This window comes from Hippoglossus hippoglossus, chromosome 12, assembly GCF_009819705.1.
Source record: "Hippoglossus hippoglossus isolate fHipHip1 chromosome 12, fHipHip1.pri, whole genome shotgun sequence".
Taxonomy (NCBI): domain Eukaryota; kingdom Metazoa; phylum Chordata; class Actinopteri; order Pleuronectiformes; family Pleuronectidae; genus Hippoglossus; species Hippoglossus hippoglossus.
The window spans coordinates 10195925-10216292 of NC_047162.1; the positions used below are offsets into that span (position 1 = coordinate 10195925).

At 41.3% G+C, this 20368-nt stretch overlaps 1 protein-coding gene across 3 annotated transcripts in view; it reads left to right on the plus strand.

The window, feature by feature from the left end:
• Window positions 1–20368, plus strand: part of LOC117771559 (astrotactin-2) — a 248692-nt gene that overhangs the window by 94749 nt on the left and 133575 nt on the right. For 2 of the 3 annotated variants that reach the window (XM_034602058.1, XM_034602059.1), the window contains exons 5-6: window positions 13307–13414; window positions 17072–17218. In XM_034602058.1, coding sequence (XP_034457949.1) covers window positions 13307–13414; window positions 17072–17218 — 255 coding nt within the window. The remainder of the gene's footprint in view (window positions 1–13306; window positions 13415–17071; window positions 17219–20368) is intronic. The other variant, XM_034602060.1, reaches the window with a different exon arrangement.

Sequence of the window (20368 nt, forward strand, 5' to 3'; positions counted from 1 at the left end):
GGGAGGGAGAGAGAGAGAGAGAGAGAGAGAGAGAGAGAGAGAGAGAGAGAGAGAGAGAGAGAGAGAGAGAGAGAGAGAGAGAGAGAGAGAGAGAGAGAGAGAGAGAGAGAGAGAGAGAGTGTGTGTGTGTGTTCCATGGTGCTTGAATTCATTCTGCTATCAGCTCCACTTTCAGCAGTCCTCAATCTCCACTGCAGACAAAACACAATGATTACAGCTGTGGGTCTGCAGGGGCTTCTCTACATCATACAGCTGATTTACTGCTTAGTCAGAGTTGTGTGTGTGTGACTCACATTTTCTACGTGTTTTGTCAGTGAGGGATCTGGAATGACGCAGAGACAAAAATGAAAGAAAGAAATCACGCAATTATCCGTCGACCCATCTGAGCAGATTTCCGTTCTCTAATTAAATGTCCTACAAGGAACCTTGTTGACTTTGGTTGATTTTGGCGCCTCTGTGGACAAAAGCGGTAGTGTTTCCACTGTCACCTGTCGTAACAACCTTGGTCCGAACAGCATGTGCGTTTGTTTTGGAGGAAGTGCAAAAAAGACATGTAGCGTGTTCAGGACACACACCGAGAAAACACTGCAGCTCTCTTTAGATTGTTTTAACTGTTATGATATAACATGAAACAGGGACTGCATCAGTTTACAACCTCAGCTCCAAATGCAAAACCGATTCCTGCGTGCATGTACCAAAGTGCACCAATTCACACCCTCTGGGTATCACTGCCCCTAAAACTTTAACCCACTCCAAGAAAATTATGTTTTCGGTTCTTTTTGTGTTGGGAGGATTATGCAAAAGATATTGAACCAATTTTTATGACATTTTGTGTAGATTTGGGGCGTGACCCCTGCAAGGAACCTGTACCAATTATGCACAGATCCAAATAAATATGTGGACCTAGTTAATATAAATGCGGGTTCTTAAGAAGGAGGGAAAGGAGCTTGTACGAGGAGTTTTTAATGAAACCTATGTGCCCTTGATTTAAATTTCTGCAACAACCCTTGTCACATTTTGTGTATTGAACACCCACTACTGCCCTCTGGTCATTTTCTGCATATACATTTTCAAAGCTGGCAAACTGCTCATATTGATCCTAAGATGTTCTCTCTCTCTCTCTGTCTGTGTGTGTGTGTGTGTGTGTGTGTGTGTGTGTGTGTGTGTGTGTGTGTGTGTGTGTGTGTGTGTGTGTGTGTGTGTGTGTGTGTGTGTGTGTGTGTGTGTGTGTGTGTGTGTGTGTGTGTGTGTGTGTGTGTGTGTGTGTGTGCCCTCCTATATCAGATGCTGCTGATGTCCATGTTCAGGCCCTTCATAAAACCAAGCATATGCAGCCAAGTGCTCATTTTCCTGATGGCAGATTCAGAACGATTCTTCACAGCCCACCTCTCGGTGTAATATATTGAAACTGTTTCTTAGACCTAACCGGACTCTTTGATACTTTGACTCAAAGAGGGCTGCAGATATGCTTTGATGTTGCCTACAGCAGTAGCATTACTATTCAGGAGGCAGGTGGTTTCAGGGTGTGAGAGTTTTATTTATATCTGTATTGGTTTTGAATTGTGGCAAAAAGTACAAAAGACACATTTTTGTTTTTGCAAATTATTTAGTCAAATAAATCTTTTGTATAGTTTACGGGGCAGAGGTGGAAAATAGAGGAGACATCGAATGCATAGAAAGTGGAAGCATACATAACTTTGATTTGATTAAACAGCGTTAACTGACTATGCTTGTTTTGGTAAAAGTGATTTGAAATAAATGGCATCAGATTTTTTACATCCAATCCAAAAGGACATTGTTTATATATTTTCAAACCCTGTAATAATATATCTTTCCGTCTTTACCACAACCTCTCCCTGTTTGGGGTTTATTAGAATCCACTACATTATTAAATACCTTTATCTGTACATTACTCCAGAGTTATCCATATTGTCGCCAATGGGGAATAGTGCCAGTGCCACCCTAATAGCAGTTTTCCTGCAGTGGTTGCCTCTTTTTCATTCCAGGATTGCTTTTGAGATTTTATCTTATCAGGCCACAGCATGAATTATCCATTACTGGAGCTACATTACTCTAACCTTTTAACTCCCCGTGAGGCAGACTGTGCCAGACGGACCTAAAGCGAGATGCGCTATCTTTCTTTTTCTTCCACCAAATATTGAGCAAAGCTATAGAGCCTACAGACCAGAGACACAAGTTATAATGCATATGCTCACAAATTGTTCACTCGAGCCTCGTGGAGTTATAAATATGACCTGTCCGGGTTTCTCCCTTTCAGCATTGTTTTGCTGCAGAGTCAGCTTACAAGCTGAGAGCACCAGACTGTGCATGTGTTGTCTCCACTGCCATGCTGGGCACGGAATGGCTCCACTGTGACTGCCGTGCTGTTAGACTCAAACACGGATAAATCAAAAGACAAACATTTTTACTGAAAAGGATAGTTCACCCAAAAAATGAAAATTCACTCATTATCTACTGACCAGTATGCCGATGGAGCGGTGATTGAAGTGTTTGAGTCCACAAAACCCTTTTGGAGTTTCAGTGGTAAACACCGTTGCAGCCAAATCGGGTACAATTGAAGTAAATGGTGACAACTTCTTCAAACGTAGAAACAAAACAAAAAGCCTCCATATGGGCTCCTTGGGCGAGAGCACGGAGGCGCGAGCTTGTGTGGTGTGTGCAGCTCCGAGCTGAGGATAACTGAGGACATTTAGGCTAAAGATATGGTGTAAATGAAGCCGTTTCACGTCAAATTTGAATGTCGGGGCTTACGGACACTTGGATGACACCACAGGAGCAGTATGGAGGCGTGTTATGTTGTTTTTCCTGTTGGTTTTTTGTACATTTGAAGAAGGAGTCACCAGTTACTTCAATTGTATTGGATTCAGCTGCAACACTGTTTACCCCTGAAAGTCAAAGTGTGTTGTGATCTCAAACACTTCACCCACCCCTCCATCTGCATAGTGATGATTAGATGAGTTAATTTTCATTTTTTGGTGAACTATCCCTTTAACTAATAGTAAGCCAACTTCCATTAAAAAAAAAAAAATCCAACTGTTACTCGTTAATAAAAAGTTGAAAATGAAGGACAGAGGCCAGGGCCGTTATTCCACTTGAGATGGCTTCAGTGGCAGGGCAACATTTTCCAGGTGACAGCTGCCCTCCTCTGCCACCCTCGGTGGCTTTACGAGCGCACGAGCTGGTTGATAAGCGGTGAGAAAACAACATGCAGCGAGGCGCCGTTGGGCCGCAGCATCTCAAATTACACTTATCGGCCTGTCACAACTTTTCAGCCCATCTGAAATTCCTGAGAGGTCTCCGTGCACTTTACCATTTGCTTATTAGCTTCAAGTTGGCAGGTATGGTCATAGATGCAGGAACGTAAAAGTGTAATAAAAAGTGTAGAGATGAGTGTACAAATACTGAAGCCACTTGAGTACAGGAGCCAAGTGGTGCCTTGTTAAGCCTCCCACGTTTCCAAGTCCTTTCTCTTCCAAATAGCAGGTAACCCATAAATTTAGATAGTAAAATGTGTCAGCGAGGCTTATATTGTGATGGCCTCTGTAATAACTTTTCAGTGTGCCTAGGTTGTTTTTTATGTGTAACAGGCTTGTGTGCGGAGGTGCACGGAAGGCTTTTAAAAATACAATATGCAATGGCAGAGTAAAAGAGTATTGATGGGGATTATTTTGGAAAGCAAACAGAGCAGTGGGAGTCTGAGGCATGAGAGGGAAGTGAGTGAGACACACAAGGAGAGCTGGACCACAGTGACATACCTGTGGGCATTCTCTATACCAATATGCAGCTCCTGCATTTTTCAGTTTAGAATACACTGACAGGGACAAACGAAATCACAGGTTCTACCTCCTGGATTTCCGCTCCGATTTCCTGTTGTGCAGCATTCTGACCCAGACCCCTCCAGCCTGTGCTTTTGTTTGTGCTTCCTCCCAGTTTCAGTAGAGTAGAGCTGTATTTCTCAAATCATAGAAACGTAATGTACATCAAAATGAAATGTAGAATTATACAACAATCATTAAACCTTATACTTTTTTTCAACTAAAACTCTGGTAATGTTTTTCTCGCCTCAGTCAAAGAAAAGCATTTTTATCAATTTTAAGTCGACAAAAAACTTGACATTTTGCTAATGTTTGAGCTCTTTAAAGGAGTGTTGGACAATACAATATATTATGTTTAAAATAGATTGTACGCTACCATTTAAATGCATTTGAAAGGAAAATATTTAAAACCTCTTTACACACATATTTAGCTAAATACTAGGTAGCTAACTCCAGATAAAAACAATCTTTACATTATATACTGGGCATCTTAAAAGGGAATAATCTTCAATTAACTGCATTTCGCTGTGAAAAACATGTAACACATAAACTTATCTCTACCAATGTATCTGACTGGGCTCTATGCTGTAACATCGGAAAACAATAGCAATTTTTGAATCTCCTGTTGTTGTGTGATGCGAATAGATAATGTTACACCCCCGACATAATGTGGATGCTTAATACGTCTTTAAGCGTAAAGTTATATGATGTTATATAATATCTGAACGGCAAATCACCTCTCTTTCTGAGGGGATGAGATTAGATACGATTATCCTCTATTAGTTACACTTTGGAGAAGTTTCCTGTGTTACAGCAGAAAGAAGAAAGTAAAGAGTAAAAGTAATACATAACGATGCAATGCAAACACAAGGCAATGTAAAGAAAAGACATAATATATATAGAGAGTGAGGATTGCATATATGGTATTGCAATTGCACAGCTAGAAATGAGTATTGCACCGTTCAAATATTTAATTGTGGTGTATGCCGTGCATGTGGTGGTGCAGTGCTGGGTTCCCAGGATCTCAGCAGCAGTATAGGAACGACCTGTGACACCTCTCTGCTTCAGACACTTTGTGTGGCAGCAGCCGAGCTCCTCCCCTGACGGTTACTACACGCTTTCCTTATCTCGGCTACAGTATATTTGAAGTGGCTCCAAATGTCAGCCTGTTTTGTTGCCGTCGTGTTCTCTGTCCCTTCACTGTATGCTATCAGATCTTCTACTGCTGGGGTGTTTAAGTAGAGCGAGGTCAAGTCCATCAATGTTTAAAGTCACCGACAAACATATTTAGTCATAGTCAAGCCAAATTAACCCTACTTGCAAACTTGTATTCATATCCACTCACAGTCATTTTTTTATATATTATTCATCAACAAAATCCTGAATAGGAATTTTCAAATTTGCTCTCGCAACCGCTCAGATGCTGCGCTGTGCATTGCAACTGGTAAATTTACTTTTTGTGCGAGTGTAGATGGCAGCTGGTGTTGAATTTGAGCTGGAGATATTTCGCCCTCTGATGTCAGAGAGCCCGACAGGCTGAATGCAGCCGTGCCTTAACGTGATTACCAGTCGCTGAGCCATGTGGGGACCGGTGGTGCTGTCGGCTTAAGTTACCCACAAACGCGTCGTCACAGACATATATATGTACTCGCACACATGCAACACGGGTGTCCGCGCACAAAAGCCTACACGGCGTACAGTGTACACATGCAAGCTGACATTTAGCCGCGAGTCTGGCTGCCGTAAGTCCGGGCCGATTCGTCTCGATCAAAGCGTCTCAGAAGTCACCGAGGTTGGGCTTAAATTGTGAGAGTCGTCACAATCCCAATGCGCATATATGCAAACAGGAGCTGAGAGTGTGCACACATGCAAATATAGTATTAATGAGCACTAGAGCAAATGCACAAATCACCTGTCAACATATATTGAATATAAGCGGATGCAGAATCGGCTGCAGATGCTGACCGTTATTTACTATTTTCCTCCCATACAGTCTATTTTTCACACATGCACCCTGACCTGCGGAAGGTCTTCCCTCCCACAACTGTCCCACCTCCACACACCTTTTTATTGAATAACGAGTCCGTATAATTACGTGGGCGTGAAAACGATGGATCTTGTTTGTCACAGTTGAAACAAAGAATGTCAAGTCAGCAGAATTGGTAAAAAGCACATTAAAACACGCCAGGTGCACGACATGCATTATGAATAATGGCTGCTTTTTTTCATGTGCAGCTTCAAGCGCCCGTGTCGACAAACATATGTGTTTGAGGAGTGAGTCCTTGCAGCTCAATCCATTGAGTGCTGCTCTGTAGCCAACCTCTACGTAATTTATGGTACGATCCATACGCCATTATCTCAGCCCCACAGGCCAACACTCGTGTATTTAACAGTCGGTCCCCCAGCACATAACTCACCTATACTCTACATATAGTTTGTGTTTGATGTATTTGGTTGATTTTCTTGAATGTCTTAGTTCCTGTTGTCTGACGAGTAAACCGATTTGTACTTTTGCTTTTTAACCAGGTTCAAGCAGTCGTTCGCAGCCTCGCTTGTTTTCCGTCCCTGTCGTGGCTGATGTGGATCACGCCTGTTCACTCAGTCAACAGCCTGAAGGCAACACTATTTGATCAACTTGAAACTTCTACAGTAACCGGTCAAAGAGATGTGCGAGAATCACATTCTTCGACATCTGTGTGAAACTGCACAGAATCTCTTCAAAGCTGTGTGTTTTAGTGAAATACAGTTTGATATAAAATACAGTTGCCTCTATAGTTATTTGAGAGTTGGTTTATTTTTGATTTATGGGGATTCTGTTGCTCAATTCTCCAGAAGGGACAACACTGAAGGCAATGCTAGTTTTGTTTAACTTATTTACACTCCCCACGCCTGCACTCCAGGCTGGGCTGTTCCTAAAGGTACCAGACATCTGTAAATGCCCACATGCCCGACTGAGAACATGAACTCATCTGCATAGAATGGCCTTTACACTTTAAAGTCTGTCTCCTGATCTCCAGCCCGTAAAAAAAAAATGTACTTTGTATATTTCCTTGGTGATGATGTGCACTTCTACTTGCTGTTGCTTGGTTGGTTTTGGAGACAGTTGTATCGGCAGAGCTTCACCAAACGCAGGGATTATTGGCTGCCTAGACTGGGAAGTCCCTTTGTTGAAAATAACAGACTCTGTGGAGCAGCTCCATTCGAAGTGCTCTTAAGGCCCAACACCAAATTACATTAGTCTTGCTTCAGTACATAATTGTGACATCTTGTTCTGGTTTAGTCTACAAAGCTTTCTTTCATATCTGCTCTCTCCTTTTCATTCTTACTCTTCTTACTTTACTCTCTCATGCACTGCCTCCCACTTTTTGCCATCTACTTTCACTCTGGGCTCATTTATCTACTGTCATCATCAGTCAGGACATAATTTCTCATCTGACATTTTATAGATTATTGATAAAGAACACTTAACATTCAACATGTTGTACACGCATGTACATTTTTTCAGTACAAACCTATTAAATATACACATTTCTGTGACAAACGCAAACTCCTTGTTTCAGTCTGCATTTGTAATTTGTACACCGCACCACACCATGAGGTGAGATTTAATTTTGTAGTCTGAGAGCACGAGCTGAGTCCGGTTCTCTTACAAGTTTCATCATGTTTCTCTGTTGCCGAGTACGTGTCATTTTTTGACCTTACGCCATAAAATGTCATGAGTTGTATGTTGTGATTGTGTGCTACACAAATAACACATAACAAGAGTGGAATTATGCATTTATGTGCATTTTTACACAGGTTGCATGCACTGTTTTGCAACACAACAACAATTGTGAATGAACTTCAAGATGAATGGTTATGGAAATTTGTAGTACCAGCATGATGTAGTTTGGCCCTGGTGTTTTGTTCTGGATGTTGATATTTTCATGGGGCTTGATTTGTTAGGTATTACCACTGAGGGAGAGAGGAGCAAGACGGAGCCGCGGAAGAAAACAAACTGAAAGCGGAAAGAAATGTGAATAGAGGGGGAAAAAAAGCCGTGAAATAAAAAAGACCTAAGGCCCCGATTTCTAAAGACTTTTGCGCCCTTGTTTCAGACGTATTCTTGTGTGGGTTATTTATCAAACTCGTGCCTTTGCCTGGAAGCACAATTCACCTGTCACACACACACACTAACACACATAGGAGCTTGTCACCTCACCTTTTGTGTGATCCATGAAATGTTACTCTCTCCTTTATGCATATGCATTTGAAGGAGCGATCATGCAAATGACAGGAAGTCTTGTTGAATTTATATTTTCCCTTGATTTACCGTGCTTTGTACTGGGAGCCTCTGCCACTCACAAAGATGTACAAAAAAATTTGCAATGGCCCGTTTAAAAAGAAGGTTGTGATGGGAGAATGGAAATAATTGGCCAGCGTTCTGTTCAAATGTCAATGTCAAGCAGAGCACGAGATGTGAAAGCATCACAGAAAGTGTGCAACGATGCTGCGTTGGACAACAATAAAGAACGGCAGCCTCCCACAGAAAAAAGGAGCAATAAATAAAAAAGCAATACCTGACCCCGTTTCATGACAAACACCACAGAGGGTTCAGAGAGTTGAGTGTGTGTGTGTGTGTGTGGTTGTTTAAAATTTGAAATTGATTTTGATGCTCGCTGAGCTGCGAATGCACGATGGCAATTGTTCTCTTGATAATCCATTAACGTTTCGTTGGAAGTTTTTTTTAGAAAACCAGCCATTTTCTTTATTTGCCTTTCAGTCCGTTTTTCATATAAAACGTCCATGTGATTATTCAGACTGTGGAGATTTAAGAATATATCATCACCTTCTATAATTTTAAATTCCAACTTCATTAAACTTTGCCTTGTTTATAAGTATCATTACAATATCACCTCTCCTATAAGCTATAAGGCTCAGTCTGTGGTTATGTAATTAGCTCATGTGTCAGAGACGCTCTTCTGATGCAGGTTTTAAGTGCAAATCTAAAGAGGCTAATTATTGTAGTGTTTTCTACGTGTTAAGTGTAATCGGAGCATTCATGGTACCTGACCTGGTGCATCTGCGTGTTAGTGTTCTTCTATTTTGGGGAGGACCTTGTTCTGTGCAAGACTTTGAGAGCCGAGGACATATTTGCAACGCAAGGGCATTTTGGTCCGAACTCATTTCATCAAGTTTTTTCTCTTTTATGGGTTAAGGGTTGAAGAACACGGCTTAAGTAAGTACTTTGTGGTGTTTGCTAAACTGAAAGTGTAATCCGCACATTTATTTCATCACAGCTAAACTGCAAGGATCAAATTGCATCCTTGCCTCTCCTCACTGGCAACACGCTGAGGTTAAGGACAGGTTGATTTCATTTCACAGCCTCGCACGAGCCCGGCTACATACGTCGGTCCTTGATAAACAGTTAGGCCTTCCCGAATGTTGAGGATAACCAAGATTTTGCAAGTGAGACTCACTTACTACAAGATTTACAAACCCCCTTATCTGTAAATCTGAAGCAGCACTTTGGAAAAGTACAAGTACAACCAAGATTATTAAGCTATTGATCTACAGAGGAGGAAAATGGAATTACTTTTCTTACTAGTTACTTACCTTGTCCGAGTGATGCATTTAATGGTGTGGGGTGTGGGGGGGGGGGGCATCACCGAGCTGCAATAGACTCATTCATTACAATAAAGGACATCCATATTATATCAACCAAAAAAGAGCATGGTTTATGAGTTCATTAAAGGAAGCATTTTATGAAGTAGATAGAGTTAAGCTCTGAATTGCTTCACCGTGCACTCTGAATTTTGATGCCACAAAAATGGCACCAATGTTTCAGTAAATGGAACCTGTTTTTCTTGAAATGGACAAAAAAGTGACAGATATAACTTGAAACCACAATGTACAGGCTGATTGTTGAAGCTGTCGTTTTGCTCTTTTTTATGTCTCAGCGCTGGTGACTGCTAGTGGCCGGAGACATTAGGTTTTCGGATTGTCCGTCTTTGTGAACATGAAATCTCAAGAATGCACTCAAGGACTTTCTTCAACTTTGATAGAAACATCCAGTTCTACTCAAATTGGTAAGATTTTGGTTGTCAAAGGTAAAGGGAGCTGGGACTTGTTGCCTTGTGAGCCTGATATCTCAAGAAGACCTCCAGGGAATCCTTGGAAATGTGGTACAAACGTTCACTTGGACTCACACAGGAACTGATTGGAGTTTGGTGATAAACGGTCGCTGGTCAAGGTCGTGGGACTTTAGAAACCATGTTTTTCAAGGGTATTTCTGTAACTTTTGATCAATTGTCACTTGGACTAAAAGGTTATGTTAGATTTCAGTGGTCAAAGGTCAAAGGGCACGTTGACCTGATATGAAACTGGAAAAAAAAATGTGTGTGGAGTGAAATTGCACTGGTTGGCGGAAACATCCAACCACAGGGCGGTAAATCTTGGTTGTGACATTGTGACATTTTCAGTTCCTGCCTCTCTTCTTCCATCTGCCTGTATTTCCATCCACCACTTCTCTTGGGCATGTTCTAACACGATGCATAAATTCAGAACCAATTTTACAGCACATTGGCTTGATTTCACTCCACCAGACTCTCGCACTCCAGATCCAACTCGACTCTCGACCTGTTTAAGTGCAACAGACTGAACGAATGATGACAGCTTTCTGTGCTCGCTTTTTATTTTTTATTTTTACACAAACTTAATAGAACTTTTCATCATGCCTAAAATATTTATGGCACAGACAAATGATCACGAGTTATGACATAATGTTAATGAAGTGAATAAAATCAAGTATTTCATCTGCTCAGCGTTTGTCCACGAGTTACGACTATGAACAAGGATAAAATATAATATGTTGCACCATCTCTGGCTTTGTTAATAAACTCGGCACAAGTTTTAGAGAAAAAAAGTTTTAAGGTGAATAAAAACAAGCTGGCAGAATATCTGCTATGTGCAGCACCTGGCTGTATTTAAAGTTTCCTGAGCCACAGACTTAAACTACTTTTGTGTTACTTATTGATTTGCCTCTGTGCGAGTGCATCCAGCTTGGATGCATTTCTAAAAAAATTGTTGTTGCCATTCGCTTCCGACCCTGAAACGCTCACCCATGTCATCGTGTTCACTGTGGACTGTAAACTCAGTACATTCAGTACATTCTCACCATTGATAGAAACAATCTCCCCTTTCTACATCTGTTCCAGAGCGCCGCAGCTCGCCCTGACCGCTATATCTGTTGCCTCTAGGTTTTTCTCACTTTCAAAGTTTAAATACGCTCTTGATCTGGCATTTGATATAAACATCTGAGGTTCTGTATTTTTTTTTATTCTGCTCAATCTTTGTAGCTTGGTAACTTTACCCTCCTAATGTCAAGTTGAAAACATCAGGAGTTGAGCCAAAGTGCATTACAAACATGGCAAAGGTAAAAAAAAAAATACAAGTATAAATATAAAGAAGGACGCAATAAAAGACACACAAGATAAAAGTGTGCAAAATAGGGGTGAAGGGTAATGTAGGCTGGAGAATGTCAAGCCTTCCCCAAAATAGTTTTGAGCAGCTTCCACTGCATAAAGTTAAAATAAGGAAAACAACTGTGCTGTCCTTGTCTTGCCTGGTTGTGGTATTGTTGTGAATGTGTGCAGCCCCCTATGGCAACGCGGCACCTTGACATGACATGTGACCATCATTGGTTTGGTTGTGTTTGCGATCAGTCTGTACAATTGTTGATTTGAACAGGATAACGTGGTCTGATAATAACAATATAACACAGTTACATTGTGGTTTCAGCGTAGATCGGCAGCCTAGTTTTACTGTGTTGCATCATTTGTTGTGTGCTGTTTTTGTGCAATCAGTGTTATGTGTTGCTATAGATCAGCGTTGAGTGTTGTTGTTTTTGAACCGTGCGTAGAAATACTGTTATGAACATAAAACTGTATGTGGTAGTTTTAATTGTTGGTGAAATATTAGCCTTCCTTATCCCTCGCCTCACTGGCCGCCCACGGCGTTGGCTTTTGTTACAATGGCCGACAAATATGCTCTGAGCTGACTTAGACTTGGATAATCTAAACTAAACCACTTTCAACAAAGTCACTTTATCCGGTAATCGAAATGAGGCAAACTACAGACGATCTGATGGGATTCTAGGTCGTATATTTTGAATTTAGGTCATTAGAGTTTAATAGTAAAAAAGTAAAATACAAAGGCAGCTCTTCAACAAGTACACTGTGTTTTTATGATCATCATGTACCATATAAATACCATTTAAGTGTATGTTCAATGTAGCCATGACCTATTATCATCACTGTCGGGGTCATTTAGCCCCATTCAGAAGATGATGGATCAGGATATCGACACAACACACCATCTCCATTGTGCGTTTTCTTTTTTTCTCCGTCTTTTAATTTGCTGTAACAGGTGGATCATTTCATTTCAGGTGGTCCCTCATGACCAAGAGAAAAAAAACAACAACATTGATTTTCTCTCTGTCCTTTATCCTGTTTCCACTCGGGGAGATTAGGAAGCGTAATCACTGTGATCCTGGGGATTATACAAGCAAAACACATGAGCATCCATGAGGTTCCATGCTGTCGGCATATAGTCGTTTTATTTAGGGTTTGGCTTAAAATACAGCTCCAGCATTATAAATATCATGCATTCACCTCCTGCTGGATTATTTACTGTATATAAGGTATTACACTGCAGTTCTGAGATATAAATTTGATAATCTTAGATAACGTGTTTATCCTTCAGTGACTTACAGCGACACTTTGCAAATCCCTGACAATTATCACTTTGTGGCAGCTCCTGTGAGTTTCGCAGGAATGTGGGTTGTGATGTTGCAGTGGAAATTCAGCACAAACAAAGCCTCTTAACTGTCACAGCCTCGCTCTTGCTCTCGCTCTGACTCGAATGCAGACGTGCACATACACATACACATACACACAAGTTTGGTGTGTGTTAGGTATGTGACCGAAGTCAAAGTTTATTTATACAGCAGGTTTAAAACAACCACATTTGACCAAAGTGCTGAACAGGAAAATAAAATAATGTAGATACAGGTATGAAAAAACAGAGCATGAATTAAAAAATACAAAATGCAATAAAACTGAGACGAAGTGATTTACAAAAAAAATTGTTAGGTGACGTTTAATATAGCGGAATGGAATCGCTGTGACAACAGTTTTATTGTGTGTACACATGTTCCCCTGCAACTCAAATGATATGCAGAATTAAAATAGCAGCAATGGGGCTGGAAACACACAGAAAACAGCATTATTTTTCTCATTAAGTGAAGGAAGTGCCCCAGTTTTAAGTGTACTTAATACCTTGTGTGCCGCTGCACCCCAGTAATCATAACAACCATGATTACCAATGTTTGAATAACCTATATACATAGTTGTTGGAGTTTATTCCTTGTTTGCTCGATTCTCCTTTTTGATTTCTTTCTCCTTTTTTCGCTCTTGTCGTCTCGCCGCCAGCAACCGGAGGCGTGTTTGGTCCCCAAGGGGAATCGGGGTCTGAGCCTGAAGATGACAGCCAGATGAAGTTTTACACAGAGCAGCACAGAGGACGGAGACGCGGCAAAGGTCAGAAGAAAAACACGTCTACTTCTTTGTGTACTGTTACCAAATGTGGAACAAACACATTAACTTGCACAAGGGGGAGCCCTCTTATCCAGCGCACACTGCCGTGAGGGCCGTAAAGTAAAAAAGCAAAGAAGATACAAATTAACATTCTGAAAAACAAATGATTTCCAACTTTACCCTAATTGCATGTGAGAAGGATTAATGGAACGGTGGCCCATAGCTGAGTGAAATGAGGCATTTCTGGAATTGTCACCATAGCTGCGAGTAGGACGGAGTAACGCGTGTTCCCGGTGGGGTATAAAGTGCCGTTCCATGGCAATGACACTCAAAGCAGATACATGAGCTGATGCAAATGGAGGCTCGGCGATGAGTCAAATAACTTTGATGGGAAACATGAATTCAACTTCACTTTCCACATTCTGATATGTGATAGTTAAGACTGTGCAGATTTTGCATTTGTGTGACCAAGGAAATAAAATACAGGGATTGAGACAGCGGGTGTCCACTTTGGTTCCTATGGGGTGATTGAAAGATAATGGAAATCAATGTGGTTCTATTACTTCCCATGGCCACAGATCACCAACACAAGGCACAGAAAGGGAGGGTAGGTTATGGTATTGTTATTATTATTATTACAAATCACCAGTGGCTGGTCCTTTGTAGCTGGTCTACCACAGGATTAGATCAGGTCTGGGTTTATTTGGGGACATCTGAATGCTAAATTAAATTAGATTAGATTATACTTTCTCAGAATCTCTTCTGAATTCTTGCATCCCAAAACATCTATTGCTTCACATAAAGAAAAACATATAATTACACAACAGGAAAAATGCAACTGTGGAGGTGGAATTTGAAATTTAGTGATCCTTCTTCAAACTAAGTTTAGTTGCTGGATAATTTAAAGGGTCAATTTGGGTATTATGGGACATTTTTTGCAATTTTGATTTCAGTGACTTATTCCGAGATTGGTTTTACCCATTAGCTCAACATATTTTGCTTTAAAATGTTTTCTAACCACACCAGAAGAGGAGGAGGAGACATGACACAGCTTTTAGTTTTGTAAAATCCTGCCTATGTTTGATAATCTAGGACAGGTCACTTGGTAACCTGGGACACTTATATTAGGCTTTAATATATAAATAAAGACTAATCTCTAATGACGAAATTATTTAGTGAAAGGAATTATATATTTAAAAGGGTAACAAAGTGTTAACTTCAGTTCAAATTCAACCATTATTTTTTTATTCATATGTTCCAGCCTCACAGATCCAAAGCTGGATCAGCAGTTTTAAAACAAATTTGATTGATGGGTTTCAGAATATGGATATTTAACCTCTTTTCAAGTTCTTAGTTTAGGTCTTAGAATGAAAATCTGAGCTGTTTAAGAACCTTTCAGTTTAAAGAACTGGCTCCATAACCTGGGCTCTCCTTGGCTCAATGGATTCTCAAGGCTTCAATAAATTCAATCTAATAAATTTGGGTCTGTGCAACAAACTCTACAGTATCTTTTAGTATCTTTACAATGCAATTAATCACAGGAGATGGTTGCTCATTCACAAATAAAGATAATAGAAATAGAAAGGGCTTGGGTGCATCGTTAGAGATCGCAAGGTCCTTGTCTAAACTGTAGGTTCCTGTTAAACTGGACACTTAGATTTTATTCGAAAAAAGCCTTGTGGGCAGACGGCTCGAGGAGACATAAAGCCAATGAGTGTGATCCGTGTTAAAATTACAGCCCATGTAAAGTCAATGGGTTCTCTTTAGAAGACGAACAGAGAAAAGTGAAGGAAGAGGAAAAAGAGGGAAGAGATTTTAATGTAAGCTTTACCTTTTGTCCATTGCTCGTGAGCGTGCCTCACGTGGCACAGACTATAGGTGTTTGCTTCGTGGCCATATAGTAAGTGTTTGCCATCGTGAGCGCACATGCTTTTGTCTACTCAGTAGGCTTTTAGAGTAATTGAGGGACCCCTTCACACGCCCAGTGACACCACCCACACCCCAAAGGGGATTAGCTGCTCTCCCATTTTTGCTGCAGGCAGCTGTTGTTCCCGGCCCTTCACAATATTGTGACAGTGGTAGACGTGCGTTTTGGTACGGACGGATTCATTATCCTGCCTCTACCTGCTTTTGACCTTGAGCTGCATCTCCCAATTTCCAAACTCCAGTCGAGATTTCCCTGGACACTCCTGTCAGGAGGAATGTAGGGGGTTCGGGATTAAACCTTGCAGTTCTAATGCTAGTAGTACTACTAGTCAGTGGTAGAAACGTACGTCTCTACAGCCGTTTTCACACATGACCTGCGGATACGCACTTTACCTGCAGTTTGCATTTCACACATGCACAACACAGCGAGACGTTCTCTGCACAGACGCGTTCACAACAGAAACACATCCTCCGCATTATTCAGGCGAGAGGTGGAGCAGCCCGGTGCAGCAGCAGGCTGAGGCAGGAAGTGACGTATTAATTCCGCTGCAGGATCAAGTGATTTTCTTGCCAACACACAGACACTCGCATCAGCTCTTATCACCTCAAGCTTTCTTTTAGTTTTCTTTTCATTTTTGCGTCTGTCGGTATTAGACCCCTGTACCTGCTGTGTTCTCACGTGGGATTCTCCTGACTTTTTGCTGACTTTACATTAGACCAATTGTACATTCCATCCTTGGTTGATTATATGGATGGATGGATGGGTGGGACAAACGGGTGGGTGGATGGGTGGGACAGATGGATGGGTGGATGAATAGATAAATGGATGATAGTCAGTCATTTTGATCGATAAAATGACATTTTACTTTAAAAACTACACTCTAGTTGAAAATGTAAACCATAACATAGTAATCATCACATGGGTCATTTGTTCACTATACGTCACATCACCAGCATATGCATGTGCTGCCACTTGCGCTCCTCTGCTTAGAACAGGGCAACATCAGTAGCCTTACTGTTACTATTGACTTTTACAACAAACCTACACAGTTCACGGGGCACATGGAGCGGCTCTCCTCCAAGTAACTGCTCCCTCATTTCCTGGAGCCTGCGGATTCTGAAACATTGTGTGATCAGTTCAACATCCCCAGTTTAGCAGTTAAAATCCAGTGGGATTGTCACCAACCCAGCACCTTACCACACGTATTCCCCAGTAATCCTCCTCTCGGCACACTGACTTCTCTCCCCGTGATAAATATCAGGAGACAGAGGTTAAGCGGCTAATTTTATTCCCTGTATCCCGGCTTGGGAAGGCCTGCCAGAGCCAAAGGGCAACCAAAACATCCAATCTATTACAGTGTCAGTGGTAATAAGATCATATATCACACCGGGAAATGATCCTGGACTTGGGTATTCTAAGTCATCTTTTACTTACTCATGCCAAACTTGAACCCAGGTTAAGATTCATAAATCAGGAATGCAATTAACTGTATTTTCAAGGATCCGGGAAGACTTGGATATTGCACTGTCAGCAGAGCATGGTGCTAAAGTGGATGATTTAGTCTGTTATATGTCAGCGTGCCGTGGCTCCGTGCTGAAAGTGAGAAGCTGTCGTTTTCTGTCAAGGATTTTCAAATACAGTCGTCTGTTTTTACAATCAAGGATCACAACAAAAGGGTAAAACTTTAAAACTTCTCACCTGTATATATTTTTGTTCTCTTTCTCTTCCTTTAGGCCACCCACACAGTCCTCTAAATAAGGTCACCCTGACGTTGATCACCATCAGCACATGTGTCATCGCCATTGTCTATGCTACGCAGGATTCCTGCCCCCTCACTGTCAAGGTTACCCTCCATGTGCCTGAGCATTTTGTCGCGGACGGTAAGTGGAACACAATCATTAGACCTTGGCAGAATATCCAACTAGAACACCTAGGAACAAAAATCACACTTTTTTCCACCTGTGTGCTTTAAATATTTTTGTTTTGGGATGTTTTTATTATCACATCAGCCAAAGGGGCGATCTTTTCACCCCTGTTTGTTTATAATGTCAGTATGAATGGATTGTGGATTGTCTGGATACAGTCAAAGATCCAGTATTAAAAATAAAGAAAAACAAGAACAAAAAGAAGAAAACAAGATAGATACAAAACCACCAATGTTACAGAAAGTTACAAAAAAAGAAAGAAATCCTAGAATCGCCCCCTGATCAAGATCCGCACCAAAATTGAATGGGTTCTTCCTTGGATTATACCCCACCCTGCCACGAAACTGAGTAGAAATCAGTTGAGTAGTTTTTAACTTAATCCTGCAAAAATAACACACAAACAATCTGATGAAATCATGACCTCCTTGGCCGAGAAGTGCGTTCAAAGAGAGTAATACCTCCACCAAGGCTAATGGATGAAAAACCTGGATCCGTCCCTTTAATCAAGTGTTTAGTGTTAAAAATGTTTATCTTTCAAACATGTTTTTACAATAGCGACTATCCACTGTGGTTTATTTCGAGCGATAATGGAATTGAGTTGTCCCTCAGCAGCGTACAGTGGGGATGACTGTAGCTCCATGCTCTTCATTTCCATGTTTTCTAATGTGAGGGAGCAGCAGCTAATGCACCAGGGAGCAGCTCAGCATGCTTCCCCTGTTTCTATTTACAAATGGGTCGCAGTAAAATATCTACCCCTTCGACCGGGATTTGTGGTTTTCAATTTGCTTGGCTTTCCAGTGTAAAACCTCCCCTCTGTTGGACTGACAAAGTACAAAAGACACACGTCCATCCAACAAAATAGTAACTTATAAAAGGACACAAATCGACAACAAATAAAGCCGACGCGGTGAAAGCTTCAAATGAAAACAAAGATGATTTATTACCGCCGCAGACAACTGAGTGACATTTTTAGCCATCAGACTGATGAAGAGCGGTGTTTTCAAAACACAGTGAGAGCTTTTGGACTTTTTGAGAGTGCAGGTTGCAGATTAAAATACTTAACCCTGTTATGGTTTGGGCTTTTTCAGTCAACAAGACAAAACCTTTTTTTTTTTTTTTCCAAACATGTGACCACTCAAGGTTTATTCCTATTTCATTTATACCACCTGACAAGCTGACTATATCACAAACAAACAAGCTATATGCTTCAAAGTCAAAGTGATTTCAAAGATGTAGAATAAATAGGAAAAAAACTAAATATTTGCAAAATAGATTAAGTATGTTGGGCTTGCTGCCACATCTGAGTCTCTATTAAATTCCGTTCTGGCTATGGAATCGGTGTAGATTGGGTGTATGTATTAATAGTGTGGGATAAACCTCACTGGCAGCGGACATAGAGGGGGGGGGGGGAGGGTAGAAAAATAGGCAAGGACTTAAGTTAAGTAAGAGGGAGTGAAGAGCCAAGGCAATTTAGCTAATGATCGCCATATCTCTGAAAGCAGTTCACATATCAGTCGATCAGGTGCTCTTGCCGTAGGGGCCTCATCTCTAGTCCGCCCACACAGCCCCGCAGTTTGTGTGCCAGCGGAAACACAATAGAAAATGGAAATGTACAGAAAAGTTTAGACTGTGTCCTCTGTAACTAAATGTACTGCATATGTGAACACCCCGAATATAATGTAAGCCAGAAAAGTTATTGAATTTAATCTTGTATATGACTATAATTCCCTTCCTATTGGCTCTACCGAACCAATCAGATTACACATCACGCAACCGATCATTAAAATCATAACACTATTGAGTTCGCTCTCCTATTGCCTGTTTATCCAGTCTACTAAAATGTGCTCCTCCACGCGCTGTTAAATTTAATGTTAGGTTCAGTAGAATGATTATTGATTCATGTTGGGGACCTTCTGACTTTTTCTCTACCACCACTATCCGAGGCAAAGTTTCCACTCAGACACAACAATGACATTTAAAGTTTTGGGAGGTGCCTCGAGTTGTCCTTTTGACCTAATGATCATTCCAGTTATGATGGTTTCGTACCAGAAAGTGCCTTAGTTTTATTTTGAAGACCCCGTGCACTTCCCTTTAGGGCCACCCCCATGACAAACTTTACACACACAGGCCCACAATAGGTAAAGCTGTCAGGGAAATGGTTTGTACAGCATTTGATTGATTGTATTTGTTTATATTATTGTGTCATACAAATTATGCACCCAGCCTCCACAGGCGTATGAGACACTATTTCTTAGAAAAAAGTACAAAAAGGTTTATTAACAAATGTACCCAACTTATAAGCATTATCATTTCCAGAGTTTTCTTCTGTTTTTGTTCTTCTTTTAATTGTGAGAAAAGAGCATTTTGATGGAGCCATAATCAGCCTTTTTTTCGACTTTTACTTTTGTTGTTCCTCTGCTAATTCCGCGCCCGTGTGTGAACTGCGGTGGGACTCGGAAAAAGCCGACACCTGAGGCAGAGCAGATTTGATAAAAGGTGGCTTAACACAGTAGTCTGGCAGGCGTACAGTCGGCAGCAGGCAGGCAGTCGGAGCAAACAAACAAACAAATCCAACAGATAAACAAACCCGACGAATCCTGGCGAACCATGCGCGGTATAAGTTCTTGAGTGAGGACAGGAATAGAGAGGCAATAAAAAGTACTAGAGCACCACTGCCGCAGGGCAGCACATACAGTATCAATCTGTCATACAAGACGTGTGAGCCGCCCTCTGTGAAACGCTCTCTGTGCGCTGGAGGAATAATGAGTGATGGGAGGCAGGTGATGAGGTCGGACATCTGCATGAGCAGCAAACTCAACATGGGTGACGAGTAGACAGATGAGATATGGCAGGAGACGGGAGAGAAAAACGAAAACACAGAAGTTAATGTGGAGGTAGGTAGCGGGAGGAAGTGGATAGCAGTGGAGGAGCGGGGCTGTCAAGTCAACATCACGCCCAGCGTATTGCCTCCGCCAAGGAGGTGATGTTTTCACCCCTGTCCATTTGTTGTTGTTGTTGTTGTTGTTGTATGTAAGCAGGATTGCACAAAAACAACTGAACTGATTTCCATGTAACTTGGTGGAAGGATGAGACCTCGGCCAAGAA